This window comes from Eriocheir sinensis, unplaced genomic scaffold, assembly GCF_024679095.1.
Source record: "Eriocheir sinensis breed Jianghai 21 unplaced genomic scaffold, ASM2467909v1 Scaffold850, whole genome shotgun sequence".
Taxonomy (NCBI): domain Eukaryota; kingdom Metazoa; phylum Arthropoda; class Malacostraca; order Decapoda; family Varunidae; genus Eriocheir; species Eriocheir sinensis.
In genome coordinates, this window is record NW_026112220.1 from 154,271 (window position 1) to 179,571 (window position 25,301).

Genomic DNA, 25,301 nt, shown 5'->3' on the forward strand with positions numbered 1-25,301 from the left:
AGTGAATAAATAACCTCACAAACAATTGCACATTAAATATCACACCCCTTAATCACTCGAGCTGCGAGATACTTTTGGGAGTGAGCGCGATGTCCACAACTGAATATATTATCGCTAGAAACCGCGCAAATAGAGCCTTGGGTTGTTATTTCAATAAGTGTAAGCAACAGGACCTCACATGTTATCCTTAAACTGCATTTGACTCTGGTAGGGACTTAGAAACTTATGTACAGGGATAGATTAAGCGATCTAAGGTGGTCTTGGAAAGGCGTAGACTGCGTGGGGAATGATTTAAGGTGTTATATGGATAAATGTGAGAACACGCAGTGATCGGCAAAAGTTAGATAAAGTCGAGTTTCGAAAAGAAATGGGTAAAAACTGGTTCACGAACAGAATAGTGGACGAGTGAAACAAACTGAGCAGGTATGTAGTTACGGTAAGCACAATCGAAATCTTTCAACAGAGATTATATGCATTTACGCATAGGAAGGGAAATTGCTGAGCAAACTATCTTCAGGAGCTACCTTGTGTAGGCCGTCTGGTCTTTTTTTTTTCATCTCCGCCTGTAGCGTCGGTAGGTTTTCTTCAGGGGCCTTGTGGTCGGCCCAGGCTCGTCATGGCACAGGCCATTTTCTTTACAGTGGCGCCAGTTATGCTTGGCTCATCCTCCCCCCCGGAACTCATTCTTGTTTCACTTGGACGTTTTCTTATTCAGCATGTGGGTAGTCTTAGGCCATTCTGCGGTGACTGAAAAATCCCAGGTGGTAGTGTGGGGATTCAAACCTATGTTGTCCATGGCGCGGTGAATGCAGGGCCCGCACGCTAACCACTCAGCCACCTCCTACCCTAATTTTGCAGTGTCCTTATGTCCTTATGTATCCTTGTGTTATTCCGGCCAAGTCGCTTGGCCTTCCGGCTCGGAGAGGTCAACCGGTTAGTCCACCTGTGCCAAACGACCACCACTGTCATGTGGTGGCTACGTATACTCTCCTGCTACTCCTGGGGCTGTTGGGCCAAAGGACCAGCATCCCCTTGTAGGGCTCCGTGGATGCTGGCGGTGTGGAAAAGTGTATGTAGAATTTAATTCATAAGGCACCCATTATGCGGCATCCAATACTCTGATATGTCTGGGGTCGGGGAAGAGGAGAGCACTCCTCCCCCACCAATCTCATCATATTTCTGGGTGCAGACAAAACATGATTTTGTCGAGCCAGGCCCGAGATTCACCTCCGGCGGGCTCTCCGTGTGAGTGCCTAGAACATTCTGAGCCTCTCAGAGGACCAGCTACATTCACATCTGTCAGTTCAACTCAGGAGGCACAGTGGGGCTCTCTGAGACGAGGAGACCTGGCAATGGATCGATCAGTGGTGTTGTTGTACCTACTATCTGGTTGGGCTAATGCGATGGAGCCCGTTTCAAAGGAATAGCTGCTGCCGTTTCTCGCCGATTGCAGTCATTGGGGGTTTGGGTTACCCTGGTTGATGAACATATGCTGCTGGGGAGGTTGAAGCACACCTTGGGCTTCGTATATCTTTTTATAGCATACGCCCTTGCCGAGATGTATGAATTTTAGGGGGAGATGTTACATGCCAAACTCGACCCTACAGTCGACCCCGTGTGACACCCATTATCTTGGGCGACTTCATTACATCTACTGGCGCAGAGTTTATTCTCTCGCAGCAGAAACATAAACAGTTTTCTCCTTCTGAACTTTGCAAAGTCAAGGAGGCTGAGGAGTATTGATCACTGTTCCAGACACCCTAGCCCGACCGCTTGACTTGATATAACAGTGATGGCGGTGTGTCAAAGGAGCTTGACCACATCTGTGTTAGTACTCACTGGAGGATCAGTTAAAAGTTTAGAGTTTTCTGAAAATCTTTACGATCGACCTCAGACTTAAAGTTGCAAAACTGAAGATACGCATTAGATCCAAGACAATCTCCAGATGCAACTCTCCGTGATTCCATCCTGATAAATTGATTGACCGGGCGTGTGGTCAGGAGTGTGCAGTGGATATATCAAATAGGGTAGAAGTGCTTGATATTGTGAAGGAACTCTGGACGTGAAACTTTTAAAGCTGCCGAATAGTTCATTGGAGAGCGGGCAAGGTTTAGAAATGGAGTTCCTTAGAGGGATACACTTAATAACAAAGAGGAGAGTTGTACTGCCAGGCTGGCTGGGAACTTTGATCGATACAGAACTCTGTCACGAAGGACTAGAACCTCCATAAAGATAATGAGAGGTTTGTCAAAGGTATCACTGAGGATGTCGAGAGTTGTCAAAATACAAACGACCTGCTTTCCGATCTGGAAAAAGCTCCGCTCCAAATGCAAATCTCAGGAGAGCACTACCCGAACGGCTGATTAGCAGATAGGACCACATTCGTATGCGTATCGGGTTTGATGGCCCGAGTACTTTGGGGATCAGTACAATGCAAAGCCCTCAAGAGGACAGCTCCCTCTGGCAGAGATGCAAATGGCGGCTGCTGGTTCACCGACAGACGAAATTTCACTCGCTCATGCGGAGGTGAGGAAATTGTAAGATGTAAAGGTAGCTGGGCAATGTAATATCAGTGCCGATATGCTGAAATCCGAGGGTAAATCCATGGGTGGAATACAGTGCTGTCTGCCGTGTGGCAGTCCGGTGCCATTCCTCTTGACTGCGTAAAAAGAGGTTGGTTGTACCTATATGGAACGAAAATCGTTCCGATAGGACTAAAACAATTACCGTGGCTTATATTGATTTTATACTGCTCATTTTGCTGGGCTAAATTTTTGTCCATCTGCTACTGATGCGAAATCGATGTCACCTTCTAAAGTTCAGAGACCTGAGCTATCAGGGTTCACGCCAGGCAGGTCAACAATTGACAGAATCCCAACACTCCATATCCTCGTGGAACACCGGTGCGAGTTTCGACAGGACTGGCAGCCTATGTGGATCTCAAGAGAGCTTTTGATTCAGTGCATCGTGAAGACATTCTACGGATCCGTAGGATTTCTACAAGGATTACTGACCTGATGACTGGTCTTTAGTCTGGGACTGTGTGCTGTGAAGTGTGAGGGAGGCGACTTTAGCTTTTTCCTTCTAAAATTGACGAGTAAGGGTGGGGTGTGTCCTTGCTCCGACACTTTTCATCGTTTGTATGGACTAGGTATTAGGCAAAGATGTTGATCAAAGTCGTTACGGAAGCATCTCTTTGCGCTGTCAAGGTAGGTGACCTTTGTAATGCACTGGTCACAGACAGAGGGGTCTCTGACTTGGAGGTAATGCTAATTCCACGGAAAGTCAGAAGAAAATAATTAATGTCTTTCACCGAGCTGTGGCGTAGTGCCGTAAGCACCGCTTCTATAGGATAGGTCTAGGGGGTGCACTTGAACAATAAGTGAAAATATTGAGGTAAGATTAGGATAAGAGAAGCCCAACGATGAGTACTGACAGAGTATGCTGAATTACATAAAGTTAGGAAGTGGATTATAGTAGTGTATGTCTTTCCAAGGTGCTCAGGTACCGTGTAAAGTGCTGAACCAACTTCTATAGGGTCTAGATCATTTATAAGGTTCTTTGTGTCCTATATTTTGTGCGCATGGTTTGACTAAACTCAACTCGAGGTTCTTCGACTCATATGTAGTGCGTCGTGACTGTCTCAGTGTCGTGAGCAACATGTGAAGCGCGTCGTGACTGTCTCAGTGTCGTGAGCAACATGTGAAGCGCGTCGTGACTGTCTCAGTGTCGTGAGCAACATGTGTAGCGCGTCGTGACTGTCTCAGTGTCGTGAGCAACATGTGAAGCGCGTCGTGACTGTCTCAGTGTCGTGAGCAACATGTGAAGCGCGTCGTGACTGTCTCAGTGTCGTGAGCAACATGTGAAGCGCGTCGTGACTGTCTCAGTGTCGTGAGCAACATGTGAAGCGCGTCGTGACTGTCTCAGTGTCGTGAGCAACATGTGAAGCGCGTCGTGACTGTCTCAGTGTCGTTGGAGCAACATGTGAAGCGCGTCGTGACTGTCTCAGTGTCGTTGGAGCAACATGTGTAGCGCGTCGTGACTGTCTCAGTGTCGTGAGCAACATGTGAAGCGCGTCGTGACTGTCTCAGTGTCGTGAGCAACATGTGAAGCGCGTCGTGACTGTCTCAGTGTCGTGAGCAACATGTGAAGCGCGTCGTGACTGTCTCAGTGTCGTTGGATCAACATGTGAAGCGCGTCGTGACTGTCTCAGGGTCCTTGTAGCAACATGTGTAGCGCATAGTGACTGTCTCAGGGTCCATGTAGCAACATGTGTAGTGCGTAGTGACTGTTTATGGGTCCTTGGAGCAACACTTGTAACGAACAGTGATTGTCTCTGGGAACGATGGCGTCACTTGCAGTGTGAGGTGCCGATGGAACTGACGACTTTGGGAGAGTTTGCCCCGAGTTAATAATTCTTGCGAACTCTTTTAGTGAATCTGAACTCTAGATTTATGTAGTCTAACCTGACATGGCTCCCGTAAACTGAGTCAGGTTCCACACCGGTCCCGCAGGAGTGTTCATCCAGTACCTGTAGAAGACTGGAGTTATTATTCAGTTTGTAGACAGTAATGATAACAATAGTAACAATAATAATGGTGAAAATAATAATAATAATAATAATAATAATAATAATAATAATAATAATAATAATAATAATAACAATAATAATAATAATAATAATAATAATAATAATAATAATAATAATAACAATAATAATAATAATAATAATAATAATAATAATAATAATAATAATAATAATAATAATAATAATAATAATAATAATAATAATAATAATAATAATAATAATAATAATAATAATAATAATAATAATAATAATAATAATAATAATAATAATAATAATAATAATAATAATAATAATAATAATAATAATAATAATAATAATAATAATGATCAATGGTTTAATGACCAAAGTAGCTAGAGAGCTGAAAATATACACAGGGATAAAACACATGCAAAAACTACTAAGGATATATGTAAAGTCAAATTGAAAAGAAGTTAAAGCCGTAATATGAATAAAATCACGTACAACAGAGAGCATATAATGACCCCATCAAAAATTGTGTGACATAAACATGTGAGGAAATATGCTGGAAATATGATTATACATGTAGGGAAGACTAAACGATGAGCAAGGACTCATGCTAGGATAATGAATATCCATCTAGCTGAAATGTTCATATACACTATAGTCATGCTTATGAAAATAGAGGTTTGGTGCAAGAAAACATATAATTTTGAATGAAGAAAATCATATCTTGTACCCGTGTGTCGACACATCTCTAAAATGCCTTTATACCGAAATACTCGTGTAATTAAAAAAAAGGTGATAAGAAAGTAAGTTTCTTAATAAAATACAATGAATGTGTAATTTTAAATGTTTTAACGTAGTGTAAGTGTATGGCAACTCTTTATATTTTGATAATCACGCAGGTGATTGTCTCTGGGCCGGAGGCGCAGCTCTCGTGCTGTTAAAAATAAAGGGGAAACCCGCAAAATTAACGTAAGAACCCAGTTCATTAAAATCGCACCAACTAACAATTTATTCTTCGATTTACAACAAAGATATATAATTATTTCAGCAACTTAGAATAATTCTATTAAGTAACATTAATGACGAAATTATCATACAAGTATTTTTATTTAGAGGTAAATAAAATCAGGTACCTTCTTATATTTTAATAATTACATATTACTTTATGATAATTATCATAATTACTTTATGATAATTACACATTACTTATAAAATACGTTGAATGTGTAATGTTATTACACACACACAAAAAAAAATGTTTCATCAAAATAGAAGCTTTCGATCAAATGACATAAATAACGAAACAATTATGCAATCATTTTCATTTAGAGGTAAAACAAATTAGGCTAAGATAAATTAAGAGAGAGAGAGAGAGAGAGAGAGAGAGAGAGAGAGAGAGAGAGAGAGAGAGAGAGAGAGAGAGAGAGAGAGAGAGAGAGACTTATTAAGACTGTGTTTCTTGAAATGAAAGCCATGTTTCAATCATCATTATGACGAACATTGAAGGGCAGAATATTTTGAGCAGTCGTACACGCAGGCCCTCTAAGTGGCCAGCTCCCAGTTTCTGTGTTGCAGGTGGCCAATCGACGATTGTTCATCCTTTTTTTGCGAGGTCAGAGAGACTGTAAGCAAAGTTATTTGGTGGAAAGGCACTTGAAACAAGGTGCATTTCCACATCAGTGCTGGAGGTGATGCCATGATCCGAGGGTTACATGCGGCATTGACTGCTATATGGCACCCTGATATCTTTCCTCCTGATGGGAAAAAGCCCATCTGGAAAGGGGATTGTCAATACTGCAACAACCACCGTGGTATTACACTGGTAAGGGTGTCTGGCTGGTGCAGTCCCCAGGAGGGTGGATGAAATAAAGAAGGGGAGGGATAAAGGGTGGTGTGAGCCAGTGCACGATCTAAAGAAAGGAAGGTCAACTCACGACTGGCCCAAAATTCTTGCCTATTCGCGCAACCTCCCCGTGACGTACTATCACGTCCACTTCTACCTGATCCACCACTGAGTGAAAAGGCATATATGCTTGACCGATGAGTTTAGCCTCCCGGGAGTGTGCTGAAGGTCTGACCCCAGGTCACTTCCTTCACGGCCAGGATGGAAATTGCCCTGGCTCATAGCCCACCTTGCCTGGCTGTCCGCTCCCCCTCATCCCGCGCTCTCGTGTGCTACACACAGCTGACAGCTGATCCACTCATTCCTCATTTTTTAAATTATATTAATTATATGGAATCTATCTATTCAACCCTTATATTGAAAGTAAATATACACAGAATGTATAAAGTTTCGTATAAGCAGAGAGAGAGAGAGAGAGAGAGAGAGATATTAATGACTCAGTTTATGTTTTATTTGATTTTACTTGACAGGCACCAACGCGTTGCCAATGAAGAATATATTAGCAGTTTTACTCGTCAAAATCGGTGTTCCTCAGGGTAGAGGTCTTGTTCCCCTTTCATTTTCATTTTCTGTACTTGTAATATCTGGCGTGGCATTTCCTTTCATTGAATGGCCTAAATCGATTATTCTTCTGCAATCTCTCCTGTTTTTGATCCTCAAAGTATGCCTCTTGTGGCAACTCATTTGAATGAAAATCTTGACATGATTTTTTTCTTGGTGTCAGCGTTGTTGCATAAAATTACACCCTGCCAAGATTAGCAGTATCATTTTAGTCGCTCAAGGACAACCAAATAATCAATTTTTGAAAGTTAAAATTAATTTTGGTATTATTAGATTCCAAATTGACTTTTGAGTATCACATTAGTAAAACTGTTCTACGAATATCCCTGAAGGGCGCTCTGTTGAGGAATTGCCGCTCCACATCATCTTAAATTTTAGATCGCTCTTTTAACTTAATAAATTTCAACAACCCAATCTCAACATGCCACTGCCATTCTTGAAGGCGGAAGTGAATTCTAATGGGCACCCCTCACATGATGCGTTACCAACACGCCATTATTTACAATTCCATGAGCGTGCTTTTCAAAAACGTTTTTGAGCAATTAATATTTTCAAAAACGTTTTTGAGCAATTAATATTTTTTTCACTTCTTCTATCCCCAATTTCATTAAAATGTGTAATGTGCTTCAGGATGAGATAGTTTATTTTGTTGGCATTGGAAAGTTCAAAACAAACGTCATCAGCAATCTGTTTCCTCATAAGGTATTATTCGTGTCCCACCTTTTCCTTTTTTATTCTCCATATTTTACGGTCACGTATATTTTTCATATCGATGTCTGCTCATCGAGGGGACTGTATGAATCTATACTAGTTTTACATTTTTCCTTGACGCCCTTTCATAGACATCAAGGTAGATATTCGTTTCATTAACGTTGCTCAGACTTGAACAAGAATATTTTAATTCTGGGTGTTTTTTGGTGGTTTTAACATGGACATAGTATTTTTCTCCGGAAATCACATAATGATTGATTTTTCAATGCCTTTCGTGGACCCGTCGGGTGGGGAAGCATATTTAAACTACTCCAACCGAACTTTACATACCTAATCTCTAACGGAGGGGCTTCCCCCCCCCTCGACCCCATCATGTATATACGACTTATTTCTGCGAGGAGGTATTTCTCGCAACACCGGCTGGACCACCGCCGCGACCGCTGCCAGAGAAGGCTGCGCTTTCGTGAATATTATTCCCTATTTTCAACAATAAAAAAAATAGTCCTTGAATTTGATTTAATACGCGTTTACATGATTGAAGAACTTTTGTAGAAAAGATATATGAAGAGCTAGTGATGTGTCATAAGATAGGTAATGAAAGACTGGCACATTAAAAAAAACGAACCTTAACCGACATAATTTTTTTTTTACATCAAAGGACACGGCTCAAGGGCAACAAAAAGAGTACAAAAAAAAGCCCGCTTCTCGCCGCTCCCATAATAGATAAAAGTAAAGAGTAGCCAAAAGAGAGGTCAAATTCGGGTGGAGAGGTGTCTTGATACATTCTTCTTGAAAGAGGTCAAGAGTCAAGGTCAAGGAGGAAATACAGATGAAGGAAGGCTGTTCCAGAGTTTTTTTTTTTTTTTTTTTTTACAGAATAGGAGACAGTTCAAGGGCGTGAAAAAAGAAAACAATAATGAAAAAAAAGTCCGCTACTTACTGCTCCTGAATAGAGTACAGAGGAGTGGCCAAAAAGATAGGTCAATTTCGGGGGGGAGAGGTGTCCAGATACCCTCTACTTAAAAGAGTTCAAGTCGTAGGTAGGAGATACAGATGAAGGAAGATTGTTCCAGAGTTTACCAGCGTGAGGGATGAAAGAGTGAAGATGCTGGTTAACTTTTGCATAAGGGGTTTGGACAGTATTGGGATAAGCTTGATTAGAAAGTCGTGTGAGGTGAGGCTGCGGGAGAGGGGGGGGGGGGGGACATGTAGTTAGCAAGTTCAGAAGAGCAGTCAGCGTGAAAATATCGATAGCAGATAGAAAGAGAGGCAACATCGCGACGGAATTTAAGAGGTAGAAGACTATCAGTTAGAGGAGGAGAGCTGATGAGACGAAGAGCCTTAGACTCCACTCTGTCCAATAGAGCTGTGTGAGTGGAGCCCCCCCACACGTGAGATGCATACTCTATTCCTTACCTCAAACCCTTCTGCTTATTCTGTCAAACTGTTCTCTCCGTTGGGCTCCTCCGATCACAATCTTATTTCTGCATCCTGTCCTATCGCTCCTGTACATCCTCTGGACCCACCGAAGAGGCGATGCTTCTGGCATTTTGCTTCAGCTCGGTGGGACGACCTGAGGATGTACTTTTCCGATTTCCCGTGGAATGATTATTGCTTCCAGGATAGAGACCCCTCTGTGTGTGCTCAGCGCATCACAGAGGTGATTGTCTCTGGAATGGAGGCATACATTCCTCGTTCTTTCTCTACTCCTCACGCTAAAAAGCCTTGGTTTAATCACGCTTGTTCTCGTGCTGTCAATGATAGAGAGGTAGCTCACAAAAGATACCAGAGCCTTCAAACTAATGCTAATTATGAACTTTACATTTCTGCCCGAAATCGTGCCAAATCTATTCTCCGACTAACCAAAAATTCTTTCATTAATAGAAAATGTCAAAACCTTGCTTTCTCTAACTCTTCCCGTGACTTCTGGCATCTAGCCAAAACATCTCCTCCAACTTCACTTCTTCATCTTTCCTCCACTCCTCAGTCCTGACGGCAACACTGCAGTCTCATCTATCTCTAAGGCTGAACTCTTCTCTCAAACTTTTCTAAAAACTCCACTCTGGACGATTCTGGGCATATTCCTCCTACTCATCCCCTCTGACTCCTTTATGCCTGTTATAAAGATTCTTCAAAATGATGTTTTCTATGCCCTCTGGCCTCAATCCTCAGAAGGCTTATGGACCTGATGGAGTGCCTCCTATTGTCCTTAAAAACTGTGCCTCCGTGCTGTCACCCTGCCTGGTCAAACTCTTTCGCCTCTGCCTGTCAACATCTACCTTTCCTTCTTGCTGGAAGTATGCCTTCACACAGCCTGTACCTAAGAAGGGTGACCGCTCCAATCCCTCAAACTACCGTCCTATTGCTTTACTTTCTTGTCTATCTAAAGCTTTTGAATCAATCCTTAACCGTAAGATTCAAAAGCACCTTTCCACTTCTGACCTTCTATCTGATCGCCAGTATGGGTTCCGCAAGGGGCGTTCTACTGGTGATCTAGCCTTCTTAACTGACTCTTGGTCATCCTCTCTTAGCCGTTTCGGTGAAACTTTTGCTATTGCGCTGGACATATCAAAAGCTTTTGATAGGGTCTGGCACAAATCTTTGCTTTCTAAACTACCCTCCTACGGTTTCTATCCTTCTCTCTGTACCTTTATCTCCAGTTTCCTTTCTGACCGTTCTATTTCTGCCGTGGTAGACGGTCACTGTTCTTCCTTTAAATCTATTAACAGTGGTGTCCCACAGGGTTCTGTCCTATCTCCCACTCTTTTTCTGTTGTTCATTGATGATCTTCTTTCCAAAACGAACTGTCCTATCCATTCCTACGCCGATGATTCCACTCTGCATTATTCAACTTCTTTTAATAGAAGACCCACCCTTCAGGAACTTAACGACTCAAGGCTGGAGGCTGCAGAACGCTTAGCCTCAGACCTTACTATTATTTCCGATTGGGGCAAGAAGAACCTGGTGTCCTTGAACGCCTCAAAAACACAGTTTCTCCACCTATCCCCTATTCTTTGACAACACCCAGCTATCACCTTCCTCAACACTAAACATCCTCGGTCTATCCTTAACTCAAAATCTCAACTGGAAACTTCATATCTCATCTCTTACTAAATCAGCTTCCTCGAGGCTGGGCGTTCTGTACCGTCTCCGCCAGTTCTTCTCACTGCACAGTTGCTGTCCATATACAGGGCCTTGTCCGCCCTCGTATGGAGTATGCATCTCATGTGTGGGGGGCTCCACTCACAGCTCTTCTGGACAGAGTGGAGGCAAAGGCTCTTCGTCTCATCAGCTCTCCTCCTCATACTGATAGTCTTCTACCTCTTAAATTCCGCCGCAATGTTGCCTCTCTTTCTATCTTCTATCGATATTTCCACGCTGACTGCTCTTCTGAACTTGCTAACTGCATGCCTCCCCCCCTCCCGCGGCCCCGCTGCACTCGACTTTCTACTCATGCTCATCCCTATACTGTCCAAACCCCTTATGCAAGAGTTAACCAGCATCTTCACTCTTTCATCCCTCACGCTGGTAAACTCTGGAACAATCTTCCTTCATCTGTATTTCCTCCTGCCTACGACTTGAACTCTTTCAAGAGGAGGGTATCAGGACACCTCTCCTCCCGAAACTGACTTATCTTTCGGCCACCTCTTTGGATTCTTTTTAGGAGCAGCGAGTAGCGGGCTTTTTTTTTTTATTAATGTTTACTTTTTTGTGCCCTTGAGCTGTCTCCTTTGCTGTAAAAAAAAAAAAAAAAAAATACGAGGGCGGACAAGGCCCCTGTATATGGATAGCAACTGTGCGGGGGAGAAGAACTGGCGGAGACAATACAGAACGCCCAACCTCAAGGAAGCTGATTTAGTGAGAGAAGAAATATGAGGTTTCCACTTAAGATTTTGAGTTAAGGATAGACCGAAGATATTTAGTATTGAAGAAGGTGAGAGCTGAGTGTTGTCGAAGAATAGGGAATAGATGTTTGGAAGATTGTGTCGAATTAATAGATGGAGAAGTTGAGGGACACAAGGTTCCTTCTTCCCCAATCGGAGATGATAGCACGGTCTGAGGTTAAGCGTTCTGCAGCCACCAGTCTGGAGTCGTGTACTTCCTGTTGGGATGGTCCTCTATTGAAAGAAGTTGAATAATGCAGAGTGGAGTCGTGGGTGTATGAATGGGCAGGACAGTTTGTTATGGAAAGAAGATCATCAATGAATAACAGGAAGAGGGTGGATGATAGGACAGAGCCCTGTAAAACACCACTGTTAATAGGTTTAGGGGAAGAACAATGACCGTCTATCACCCCAGAGATAGAACGGCTGGAAAGGAAACTGGATATGAAGGAACAGAGAGAGGGATAGAATCCGAGAGAGGGCAGTTTAGAAAGCAAAGACTTGTGCCAGACTCTTTCGAAGGCTTTCGATATACCTAGGGCAACAGAGGAAATTTCACCGAAACGGCTAAGAGAGGATGACGAAGAGTCAGACTGTTAAGAGAGCAAGAAGGTCACCAGTAGAACGCCCCTTGCGGAACCCATACTGGCGAACAGATAGAAGGTTAGAAGTGGATAGGGAAGTTAAGCTATAGGGCGGTAGTTTGAGGGATTTGAACGGTCATCTTTCTTAGGTACAGGCTATACGAAGGGGTACTTCCAGCAGGAAGGAAAGGTAGATGTTGATAGGCAGAGACGAAAGAGTTTGACCAGGCAGGGTGTCAGCACGGAAACACAGTTTATAAGGACAATAGGAGGCACTCCATCAGGTCCATAAGCCTTCTGAGAGTTGAGGCCAGAGAGGGCACATAAATCATCACTCTCAAAAATCTTAATAACACGCATAAAGGAGTTAGAGGGGGGATGGGTAAGAGGAATATGCCCAGAAACGTCCTGGGTGGAGTTCTTACATAAAGTTTGAGCGAAGAGTTCAGCCTTAGAGATAGATGAGACGGCGGTGCTGCCGTCAGGGTTAAGGAGAGATGGGAAAAAGGAAGAAGTTAAATTAGAGGAGATACTTTTGGCTAGGTGCCAAAAGTCTCTTGAAGAAACAGAGAAAGCAAGATGTTGACATGTTCTATTTATGAAAGAGCTTTTAGTAAGTTGAAGAATAGATTTGGCACAGTTCCGGGCTGAAATATAAAGATCAAGGTTAGCAGGAGTGCGAAGGTTCTGGTACCTTTTGTGAGCTGCCTCTCTATTTTTAATAGCACGAGAACAAGCATGATTAAACCAAGGCTTTTAAGCATGAGGAGTAGAGAAAGAACGTGGAATGTATGCCTCCATTCCAGAGACAATCACCTCTGTGATGTGCTGGGCACACACACACAGAGGGGTCTCTCTCCTGGAAGTAGTAATCATTCCACGGGAAATTGGAAAAGTACATCCTCAGGTCGTCCCACCGACCTGAAGCAAAATGCCAGAAACATCGCCTCTTCGGTGGGTTCAGAGGATGTACAGGAGCAATAGGACAGGATACAGAAATAAGGTTGTGATAGGAGGAGCCCAACGGAGAGAACAGTTTAACAGAGTAAGCAGAAGGGTTAGAGATAAGGAAGAGGTCTAGTATGTTGGGCCGGTCTCCAAGGCGGTCGGGAATACGTGTACGGTGCTGAACCAACTGCTCTAGGTAGTTGAAGAGAGCAAAGTTGAAGGCTTGTTCACCAGGCTGGTCAGTGAAAGAGGATGAAAGCCAAAGCTGGTGGTGAACATTGAAATCTCCCAAGACGGAGATTTCAGCGAAGGGAGAGTGGGTCAAGATGTGCATCAAGGAATTTTACAAAGTTAGTAGAGTTAGGTGAGAGATAGACAGCACAGATGTATTTAGTAACAGAATATCAATGAAGTCTTATCCAGATGGTGGAAAATTCAGAAGAGTCAAGGTCGTGGGCACGAGAGCAAGTGATGTCGTTGCACGTAGGCGCAACATCCAGCTTTGGATTGAAATTTAGGAAAGAGATAGTAGGAGGGAACAGAGTAGAGATTGCTTTCAGTAGCCTCAGAAACCTGTGTTACGGTGAGGAAGAGAAGGTGAGGTTTAGAGGAAGAGAGATGGTGTTCCACAGAATGGAAATTATAACTAAGACCGCGAATGTTGCAGAAATTGATAAGGAGGAGGTTTGAGGAGTTATCAGGACACCTCTCAAGTCGGCAGCCAGAAGGGGAGTCCTCCCTGGGGGAATTTATGGTCCCCTCCCCCCCCCCAGACGAGGACTCCGAGGCAGTTCGTTTATGTGCCATTTTGAATTTTAAATTTGGGGAAAAGGTGTGTATGTGAATGTAGTGTGGTGTAGAAAGAGAGAGGATCTATCTTTAAAGAACATGCTGAACTACTCTCTGGTGTTGATGAGACAAAAGGGAAACGGTTAGTGAGGACATGGGAAGGGTCTTTGAAGGGCTTCAGCACCCTCCTCGCTTCCCATATAACCTCACCGGGAGTAGCTTACGCCCGTTCGGTAGGTGTCTTGAATGGAGATGCTGGTTAACTCTTGTATAAGGGGTTTGAACTGAATAGGGATGAGCATGAGTATAAAGTCGTGTACAGCGGGGCCGCGGGAGGGGGGAAGGCATGCAGTTAGCAAGTCCAGAAGAGCAGTCTGCATGAAACTATCGATAGAAGATAGAAAGAGATGCAACACGGCGGCGGAATTTAAGAGGTAAAACACTATCAGTAAAAGGAGAAGAGCTGATGAGATTAGACTCCATTCTGTCCAGGAGAGCTGTGTGAGTGGAGGCCCCCCCCCCCACACACACACATACACACACGTGAGATGCATACTTCATACGAGGGCGGACAACGCCTCTATATATGGAGAGCAGCTGTGCGGGGAAGAAGAACTAGCGGAGACGATACAGAACTCCCAACCTCGAGGAAGCTGATTTAGTAAGAGAGGAGAAGGGAAGTTTCCAGTTGATATTTTGAGATAAGGATAGACCGAGGATATTTAGTGATGAAGAAGGTGACAGCTGAGTGTTATCGAAGAACAGAGGATAGGTGTTCGGAAGATTATGTAGAGTCGATAGGTGGAGATTTTTTTTTTTTTTGAGGCATTGAAGGCTACAAGGTTCCTTTTGCCCCAATCAGAAATAAAGTTTAGCGTTCAGCAGCCTCCTCTCTGGAGTCTTGTAATTCCTGTTGAGAGGGTATTCTGTTGAAATAAGTTGAATAATGCAGAGTGGAGTCATCAGCGTATGAGTGGATAGGACAGTTTGTTATGGAAAGAAGATCATTGATGAATAACAGGAAGAGAGCGGGTGATAGGACAGAGCCCTGTGGGATACCACTGTTGATGGGTTTAGGGGAAGAACAGTGACCGTCTACCACTCCAGAGATAAAACGGACGGAAAGGAAACTGGAGATAAAGGAACAGAGAGAGGGATAGAATCCGAAAGAGGGCAGTTTATAAAGCAAAGACTCTTGCCAGACTCTATCGAAAGTTTTCGTTATGTCTAGCGCAACTGAGAAAGTTTCACCGAAACGGTTAAGAAAGGAGAACCAAGAATCAGTTAACAGAGCAAGAAGATCGCCAGGTGAACGCCCCTTGCGGAACCCATACTGGGGACCAGATAAAAAATCATAAGTGGGAAGGTGCTTTTGAATTTTCCGGTTAAGGATTGATTCAAAAGCTTTAGATAGGCAGGAAAGTAAAGCTATAGGGTGGTAGTTTGAGGGATTGGAACGGTCACCCTTCTTAGGCACAGGCTGTATGAATGCATACTTCCAGAAGGAAGGAAAGGTAGATGTTGACAGTCAGAGGCGAAAGAGTTTGACCAGGCAGGGTGTCAGCATGGAGGCACAGTTTTTTAAGGACAATAGGAGGCACTCCATCAGGTCTATAAGCCTTCTGAGAGTTGAGTCCGGAGAGGACGTAGAAAACATCATTCCGAATAATCTTAGTAACAGGCATAAAGGAGTCAGAGTGGGGATGAGTAGGAGGAATATGCCCAGAATCGTCCAAAGTGGAGTTGTTACAGAAAGTTTTAGCGAAGAGTTCAGCCTTAGAGATAGATGAGACGGCGGTGCTGTCGTCAGAGTTAAGAAGAGGAGAGAAAGATGAAGAAGACATATTTTTGGCTAGGTGCCAGAAGTCCCGAGAAGAATTAGAAAAAGCAAGGTTTTGAGATTTGCTATGGATGAAAGAGGTTTTGGTTAGTCGAAAAATAGATTTGGCACGATCTCGGACGGAAATGTAAAGATCATGGTTAGCGGGTTTGAAGGCTCCTTGTGTCCAATCCCTTATGGAATAGATAACTAGTAACCCTTCTGCTCGTAAACTCTGGAACAGCCTTCCTTCGTTTGTGTTTCCTCCCTCTTACGACTTGAACTCTTTCAAGAAAAGAGTATCAGGACACCTCTTCACCCGAAATTGACCCCTTTCCTGGTTTATCGTTTTGGCTTCTTTTGATGGAGCAGCGTCTAGCGGGTTTATATCTTCCTGTTTTTGTTTCTTGCCCTTGAGCTGCCTCCCTTGTTGTGAAAAAAATATTTATTAAACTTTAATTCATTCACTTATATGTTCTAAGGCTTTACCGATACGATAATGCAAGTTGCATACAAGGTAGGCCCCATTTACTTAATTTATGATTGCGACAATATATGCTAAATGAATACCAAGACACACACACACACACACACACACACACACACACACACACACACACACACACACACACCCGCGCGCGCGCGCACATAAACTCATTGAAACTCCAAATATCGTAAACATGCAGGACTACTAACCTGTCAAGTATTGCCTCTTGCAGGACCTTACTGATGATGCCCTTGGAAAGTACTAAAGGCGACCACATATCGAGCGGGATGCCCATGTACTGGGCCCACTGATTCTTGTCTTTGGTAAGGAAAAGACAGGTATTAGTCTTTCGTGTGTGTGTGTGTGTGTGTGTGTGTGTGTGTGTGTGTTAATATGGAAACTCTTAAGAAAGTTTGAGTAGCATGTTGCGTTTAGTTGTTCAACTATTACAGTGTTAAATAACATACTACAATTGAAGTTCCAGGCATGCTGGATGACGATGATGAGGGGCATTATTTTGGTTGCATGAGGAAAGGACATCAATAATCAGTTAAAACATTCGCATTTTGAAACTAAAAACATTCTCCATGGTTGCGTAGTCTATCTCATGAAGTTGGGAATATAAGCTATTTTGGGGATAAAATGGTACATCTGGCAGTGGTTGGGGGCTTCGTGGTGCAGTGGTTAGCACACTCGGCTCACAACCGAGAGAGCCCGGGTTCGATTCCCGAGCGGAGTGGGAAAATTTGGTCGGCTTTTCCGATACCCTACGCCCCTGTCCACCCAGCAGTGAATGGATACCAGGTATTAATCGGGGGTTGTGTCCAGTCTCCTGGGATCTGTCCCCTTCTCCAATAATTCCTTCCCCTTCTGTCTCTCTCCGGCATATGACCACAGATGTTGCGCCGACTAAACGATACTTTTTGGCAGTGGTTAGAGGCGGGCGGCCATTGATATACGAGGGGTAGTAGCTCAGTTTTGTGACAGCATCCTGGACACAATTATCCATATAAAGGTGAAAGTTCTTGGTGTTACTATGACAGAGCTAAGGCAGCAGAGAAAATACCATACTCTCATGAAACAATTGAACTTTACGTTGCCCCCCAAAAAACATTGGAGGAGTTCATGTACATTCGGCAGGTGCTGCCCGAGTGGTCAGCGTGCTGGTGTGATGAATCAGGTGATCTAGGTTTGAGTTCCACCGATGCAGGCTGACAGTTTTCACCCATCGCTGAGTGGTGAAAGATTATCCACATGCTGCCTAGAATTTTAATCGACTCCAACTTCAGCGACTTCAGTCAACAGGAGCACTGGGGGCCCCATGGGACAAACAAGAATCATGTATCACGGCAGTCACTATAAATATAATTCGTCTGCGCCACTAACGGTCTGGGGTCGTCCAAGAGAAAGCTCAAAGAAATCTAACGGCGCTGGAATATCTTGGCAGATGTCTACAAGGACGAACACATTACCTAGTACTACAAGATCTGGCTGAAGTGACATTTATTTTTTATTTCACAGTGAAATTTAAGTATAAAATGGTCACCTGGAACACTACTTGTATGAGACGGGAAAGCTTTACGATTAAGGCTTGGAGATAACGCCTCAAGGAACATGATAAAATGTGCCCAATGGTCTCTCGAAAAGCTGCCAAAGAGCAACAAAAAAAAAGTGCCTTTAAGGAGATTGAACGGCTGGGGAGTTCTGACAAAACCTATCAACAACGAGGAAGGTTTCGAATTCTGATACCTTGTGCAAATGCCCACTTGGTAGGAGGGGCCAAGTACCATATAACTACCTAGAATGCATGATAATTATGCTAAAAAATATGCTTACAAATATATATTATTCACCCGTACTGAACACCACTGAGTGCCGGGGATCGAACCCGAGCATTCTGAGTAGAAGTTAGGGCAGCATACCAACTATGCCACCGATGAGCATTAGCGCCTTTCCGAGTGTATTAACTTGATATCTTTTTGTTATTGTTTACTTTATGGGGGCTAATGGTCGACCCCAGCCCGCTATGGCGCAGGCAAGTGTTTATAGTGCAGCCATGTAGCTTGGCCCATGCTGTCCCCCTGAACCCGCGTATCCCTGGACGCTGCGCCCGACGCTGACCATTCATATAGCGTCTCAATGTCAAGCTCGACAATGAAATGGACCGGTGCCCCCCGCCTCACACACTCACTGTCTTCGCGATTTCAATGCATCTGTCAGGACAAAGAGAGCTGGTTACGAAATATGTGTTGGTCCCCATGACTCTTGCACAAGAAAGGTCAACAGCCGCTGACTGAGGCTTACTGGTTCTTGGTCCCATAGACGCGAACTTCGCCTTTAAACTCGGTATAGCAATGCTGGTAGGGTAGTGTGGCAGAGAAGATCGATCACATCCTTGTTAGCACTCGTTGAATGATCTTCCAGAGCAGTATTTTTTTTAACTGTTTCTTTTTTCAACTGACCAGGAATGACGTTGCAAAACTGAGCATACGCATCAGGTCCAAGAAAATATCAAGAAGCAATCCTCCTTGGTTCATATTTTGGAAACACGGACGAGGCACGTGCACAGGATTATACAGTAGCAGTTTCATATCAGTGCTTGGTGCACTGGAGGATCTGGGAGAGCTGAGGGGTATCTTTACACGAGAGACTTTTAAATCTGCCCAGGAGTGCACTGGAAAGCGTCCAAGGTCTAGAAGGGGAGGTGCTTTGAAGAACACATTGGAGAACAAAGAGGAGCGTCGTGTTGCCAGGCTGGCTGGGGGCTCGAAGCGATACAGGATTTTGTCACTAGAACCCTTCAGAGAAGATATAAAGAGAGGAATGCCAGAGGTTTCGCTGAGGATGTTAAGGATTGTCTAAATGCAAATGACCTTAGACCTGCCTTCCTAGATCTGAAAAAGTTTTGCTACACACCCACATCTCTGACGAGCACTATCAGAACAGGTGATGGGCCGATAATATCAGGTGAGGATCGGTAGCGGACTCTCGAGCCGAGTGCTTTAGACAGTTATATACAGCAGAGTCTACAAGCGCACAGCTCCCTCTGGCTGGTCTGCAGATGGCGGTTGCTGATCGTCTCATCAGCTCTCCTCCTCTTACTGATAGTCTTCTACCTCTTAAATTCCGCCCCCATGTTCCCTCTCTTTCTCTCTTCTATCGATATTCTCACGCTGACTGCTTTTCTGAACTTGCTAACTGCATGCCTCCCCCACTCCCGCGGCCTCACCGCACACGCTTTTCTACTCAAGCTCATCCCTTAACTGTTCAAATCCCTTACGCACAAGTTAACCAGGATTTTCACTCTTTTATCCCTCACGCTGGTAAATTCTGAAACAATCTTCCTTCATCTGTATTTCCTCCTGCCTACGACTTGAGCTCTTTCAAGAGAAGGGTATCAGGACACCTCTCCTTCCGAAATTGACCTTTTTTTCGGCCATTCCTCTGGTCTCTTGTTAGGAGCAGTGAGTAGTATATATATATATATATATATATATATATATATATATATATATATATATATATATATATATATATATATATATATATATATATATATATATATATATTTGAATGATAAGATACATTTTATACCTTGGTTAACAGGCGCCTTATAAGCGAGGAAGTTGAAGGATTTTGTGATATGTCCCGACATATCCCGGTCGTTATTGGTAACATGGTGGTAGGCGAGAGCCCCCAGCCTCTCTGCGTGCTCCCTGAAGGCGAAGGACTGGTCTTCAACTGTTCCGTATCTTGCCTGCAGAAAAAAAATGTTAGCAAAGAAAAAATAAGATAATTCTTTAAAGCAACTGGTCAGTGGTCAAGAAGCCTACATATCGATCAATATCTCAGAGTGAATGTAGCCCGTCTCTTTCTCTGTGGTCTATGTTATTTATTTTGCATAATTTTTCTACGTCTTGGTGTATAGCGCCGATAGGCTTTCTTGCTGAGACCTTGTGGCCAGCAATATGGCCCAGCCCCTAACCATAACCATAAATGTGTATGATAGAGTAGGGGGGGGGGGAAATAAGTGGTGTTAAGAGTAAGGTGAGTTGAGGAAGTTATAGGAAGAAAAGTAAGAGATTGAAAGATGGCGGGCTGTCCGCCTTGCTTATTTACTGATGTACTTTATGCTGTGATGCGTTTTGTGTCGCTCTCCGTCAAGTGGTGTTGTTTTGTGTGTTCTTGTTAGCTTGATTGTGTTCGTTGTGCTTTTATGATGTATATTTCTTTATTGGTGGGCCTCTGTCTAGAATGATTGTTGTCCTTTGAAACCATGGGTGATTTTTGTGTATTTCATAATTGTCTATGATGTTCAAGAAGTGCAGGCTTTGTAAATTTGTCATTTTCTCAAATATTTTATGTGCTTGTGTGTAAAGATGGTAGTTTATTGGTTCTATCTTGGTTTCATCGTGCATTATTTTGGTGTTTTTGGTGGAAGGGAATGTCTCGTTATTGGCAAATCTCAATGCTTGGTTTTGGACCTGCTGTAGTTTATTTTTGCTTGACGCGCTTGTTGATGCTAAAGATATTGGCGGGTATAGCAATATAGGTAGTATGTATGTTTTGATGAGGTGAAGTTTTATTTTAGTTGGTGTGTTCCTGAACCGGTAAAGTTCCGTTAGAGCTCCTGTTGCTTTGTTTCTTATTTCCTTGATGTGTTGTTCTATTCCAGTTATGTTGATTGTTAGTCCGAGGACTTTGCCTTTTTCAGAGTATTCTTTTTGAGTTATTTCAACTATTATGTTGTTTTTCTTCTTTACTGCTAGTGGTATAATCTTAAATTTGTTGTTGTTTGTTTTTATTTTCCATTTCTTTTCGTATACGTTGTTGATTTTTTCTATTTCATTCTTTGTCGTGTTTGCCATGAGAGCTCTGAATTTCCCCGTATATCCTATTATTTGAGTTATGTCATCAGCGTATTGTATGATATTGCAGTCTATGGCTGGTTCAGGGAGGTCATTTGTATATATGATATACAATGTAGGTGACAGTGCGCTCCCCTGTGGCACCCCTGCCGACAGTGGAAACGGAGGGCCTGTGTGGTTAGTTATTTTGATCTTTGCTTTTCTATTGATGAGGAAGTTGTTGAGAATTATTTTGGTTATGTCCGGCATATCTAGGTGGGCTATCTTGTATTGTAATCCTTGAATCCAGACTTTATCGAAGGCCATGCTGATATCCCTTAGCATAAGGTAACATTGGTTGTTTCTGGCCGTGTGGTAAGCTGTGGTCTCGTGTATGGCTGTGAGTGTTGTGTCGGTGCCTCTGTTGATCCTGAAGCCGTGGTGTGTCTTTAAGGATGTTTTTTGGTTCTAGTAATGCTCTCAGCCTGGGGTTGAGTATTTTTTCCAGTACCTTGCCAGTTACTTCAAGCAGCGAGATTGGTCTATAGTTTATTGGGTTTGTGCTGTCTGTATTTTCTTTTGGGATAAATTTGATTATTGCGGTTTTGAATTTATCTGGAAAGTATCCCATTGATAGTGTATGGTTGAAGATCCATTGTATTTTTGATAGTGCCCCTTCTTTAAGATTGTTTAGTATTATTTTGTTTATGTTAGTTATTCCTGGAGTGTTGTTTTTAAATGTTCTAATGGTTCTTTAAAGTTCGTTTGGTGATATATTTGGATATATCTGTATGATCTCTCCCTCTCAGTCTGCCTATGTCAGAGCGGTGTGGCGCAGGCAAGTATTTATTGTGGTGCCTTCTTGATTGGCTCATGCTGCCCCCCCGAAGCTCATGTTCTAACCTTATTTCGAGATAATCTGGAGTCCTGGTCGATGGATGGTCTTCAGGAAGACATGTGGGTAGTCCTAGACCACTCGGAGATGACTGAAAAATTGCCAGCTTGTTTGTCGTGGCGGGCGGGACGGGAACCTGCGTCTTCTTGAACGCCGTGCCAGGACGCTGACGTCTTAGCCACCGCCTCTCCTAACTTATTTCAACGACTTATAAAGAAGGGTGGCGGTCATGCTGTTACAAACAAGCAGTTTGACCATTTTTGGGCATCCTAAACATTTCTTTATAAAGCTAAGGAGTAAGTATACGGTAAAAGAAAATGAAATGGGAAAAATAAATACTATGCACTCTCCTCAAAAAAAGATAAAACATTTTTTAGATGTCAAATTAGATATTTTTTTTTTAGGGCTGAAACTCCCTTTTTTTCTAAGGCGTTCACGTACAGGTGCGAAGTGAGATGGATTGAGGCCTAACTGATTATGTAGTAAGAGGGTGAGAGTACACGGGCCTTGTCCCTGTTAATAACATCAGGCACGTGAACAAACGTTATCATTTCGAGAAATCGAACACGTGGTTCATTTTATAGTACACACACACACACACACACACACACACACACACACACACACACACACACACACACACACACACGAGATCCTGAGTCCCACTTCCAGGATCAGCTGTTTCGCCAGCCAGGTTGTTGTGATATAGGGCCGGGGTGATGTGCTTAAAAACTTTAAAAAAACTTGAGTGAGTTGAGTGAGGAGAACGAAGGGTCGCGGACATCGAGGGGAGGAGAAAGAAGGGTAACAAGGCGGAATGTTCTAGAAGGAGCCGTGGGGGTCTTGGGGAGTGATAAGTTTTACGAAAACATAGAGCCTGCGTTCTCGGGGTTCGGTGGCGGTGGATGGAAACATCCGTATACGTATATACAACAGAGTACTGCTGGTGGAAAATAAGTTAAATATGTGGATAGACAGAGTCAAGGTCATGAAAGAAGAGGATGTCCAAAGTAAGAGTGCATAGTGAAGTAAGATCTAGACTCTAGAGTAAGGAATCTAGAAGAAAGAGAGAAACTCCTGGCTCAGGAAAATGAGCAGTTGAAAGAGAAGCTTGGGAAATACGAAAGTATGGTGAAGGCAGGATTAGGAGTTGTACGTAAAGAAAATGAAGACCTGAAAGTGATAATAGATAAGGAGGAAAAACGAGTTAAGGAGGAAGTGCTGGGTGAAATGAAAACCTGGAAGGTAGAGCACGAAAAAGCTGATATAGATTTTAAGCAAGTAATTGAGAAGCAACTAAAAGAGGAAAAGGAAAACGTAGAAAAAAAAAAAAAGAGATGGTCAAGGTCATTAAAAAGAATGAAGATTTAGTAAGAGATGTAGCAGATAAGAAAAAAATGTGTAATAATATTCGGAATGAAAGAGAAAAACATTACTTATACACCTAAAAGGGAAAAGGAAGAGCTGAAGTCAGTGAAGGATCTGCTGAAAAACTTAAATGACGATGAAATTCGAGACCTAGAGGAGGAGGTAGAAGAAATCTATTGAATGGGCCCTTACATAGAGGGCAATCAAAACAAGTCACAAAAAGTAAGAGAAGAAATACTATGCATAACAACTAAACTAAGAGAAGTAGAAGAATGTAATGATATATATATATATATATATATATATATATATATATATATATATATATATATATATATATATATATATATATATATATATATATATATATATATATATATATATATATATATATATATATATATATTTGGGGAAGCGGTGGATGAATGGATAGCGTGACGGCGCCGCGTTCAGTAGGACGCGAGTTCAATCCCCAATGCAAGATGGCGCCACTATAAACACTCGCCTGCGCCAAAACGGGCTGGGCCGACAATCAGGCCCCACCGGGAAGAAGCCTTGGGCCGACCATCAGGATCCACCGGGAAGAAGCCTACCGGCGCAATAGGCCACGACGTAAATAAAATAAAATAAAATAAAAAAAGATGGTGGCAAGACAGCATGGCAGCTTTTATGGGAAAATGGTCAAATTCAAGAATGACATGGACCCCAAGATTCAGTTAACCTACCATTAACTGGAGAGAATCCGAGAAACATGACCATCAATCAGAAGAGAGTGTAGGTTATCTCATTTATCACATTTACGGACATACAAGGGTTGTAGGTTATCTCATTCATCACAGTTACCGACATACAAGGGGCGTAGGTTATCTCATTTATCACATTTACCGACATACAAGGGGTGCAGGTTATCTCATTTATCACATTTACTGACATACAAGGTTTCAGGTTACCTCATTTATCACATTTACTGACATACAAGGGGTTTAGGTTATCTTATTTTTCACATTTACTGACATACAAGGGTAGGCGGTGGCTGAGTGATTAGCGTGCGGGGCCAGCATTTATCACGCCATGGACAATGTCGATTCAAATCCCTACGCTATCACCTGGGATTTTTTAATCACACCCGAGTGGTTTAAGACTACCCACAGGCTGTCCAGAAGACTACCTATCATCCCGGATTCTAGAAGAAACCGTACAAGCGAATCAAAAATGAGTTCCAGGGGCCAGCATGAGCCAGGCATAACTAGCGCCACTATAAAAATTGCCTGCGCCATGACGGGCTTGGGCCGACCACCAGGCCCCTGCAGAAAGCCTACCGGCGCTATAGAATGAAAAAAAAAAATAATTTTTCACATTTACTGACATACAATGGGTGTAGGGTTACCTCATTTATCTCATTTACCGATATACAAGGGGTGTAGGATATATCTTATTTATCACATTTACCGACATTCAATGGGTGTAGGGTATCTCATTACTCACATTTACCGAGATACAAGGGGAGCAGGTTATCTCATTTATCACATTTACCGACTTATAAGAGGTGTAGGTCATCTCATTTATCACATTTACCGACATACAAGGGGTGTAGGTTACCTCATTGATCACATTTACCGACATACAAGGGGTTCAGGTTATCTCATTTATCACATTTACCGAGTACAATGGGTGTAGGTTATCCCATTTCTCACATTTACCAACATGCAAGGGGTGTAGGTTATCTAATTTCTCACATTTACCGACATACAAGGGGTTCAGGTTATCTCCTTTTCACATTTACCGACATACAAGGGGTGTAGGTTATCTCATTTATCACATATACCGACAAAGAAAGGGTGCATGTTATCTCATTTATCACATTTACCGATATACAAGGGGTGTAGGTCATCTTATTTATCACATTTACCGACATACAAGGGGTGTAGGTCATCTCATTTATCACATATA

At 42.9% G+C, this 25,301-nt stretch overlaps 1 protein-coding gene across 1 annotated transcript in view; it reads right to left on the reverse strand.

Annotated features, from left to right (window-relative positions):
• Nucleotides 1-25,301, reverse strand: part of LOC126994699 (chondroitinase-AC-like) — a 93,117-nt gene that overhangs the window by 58,172 nt on the left and 9,644 nt on the right. The window contains exons 3-5 of the mRNA XM_050853998.1: nucleotides 19,836-19,998; nucleotides 16,451-16,559; nucleotides 4,467-4,531 (exon numbers count right to left, since the gene is read on the reverse strand). Of these exons, the coding sequence (XP_050709955.1) occupies nucleotides 4,467-4,531; nucleotides 16,451-16,559; nucleotides 19,836-19,998 (337 nt within the window). The remainder of the gene's footprint in view (nucleotides 1-4,466; nucleotides 4,532-16,450; nucleotides 16,560-19,835; nucleotides 19,999-25,301) is intronic.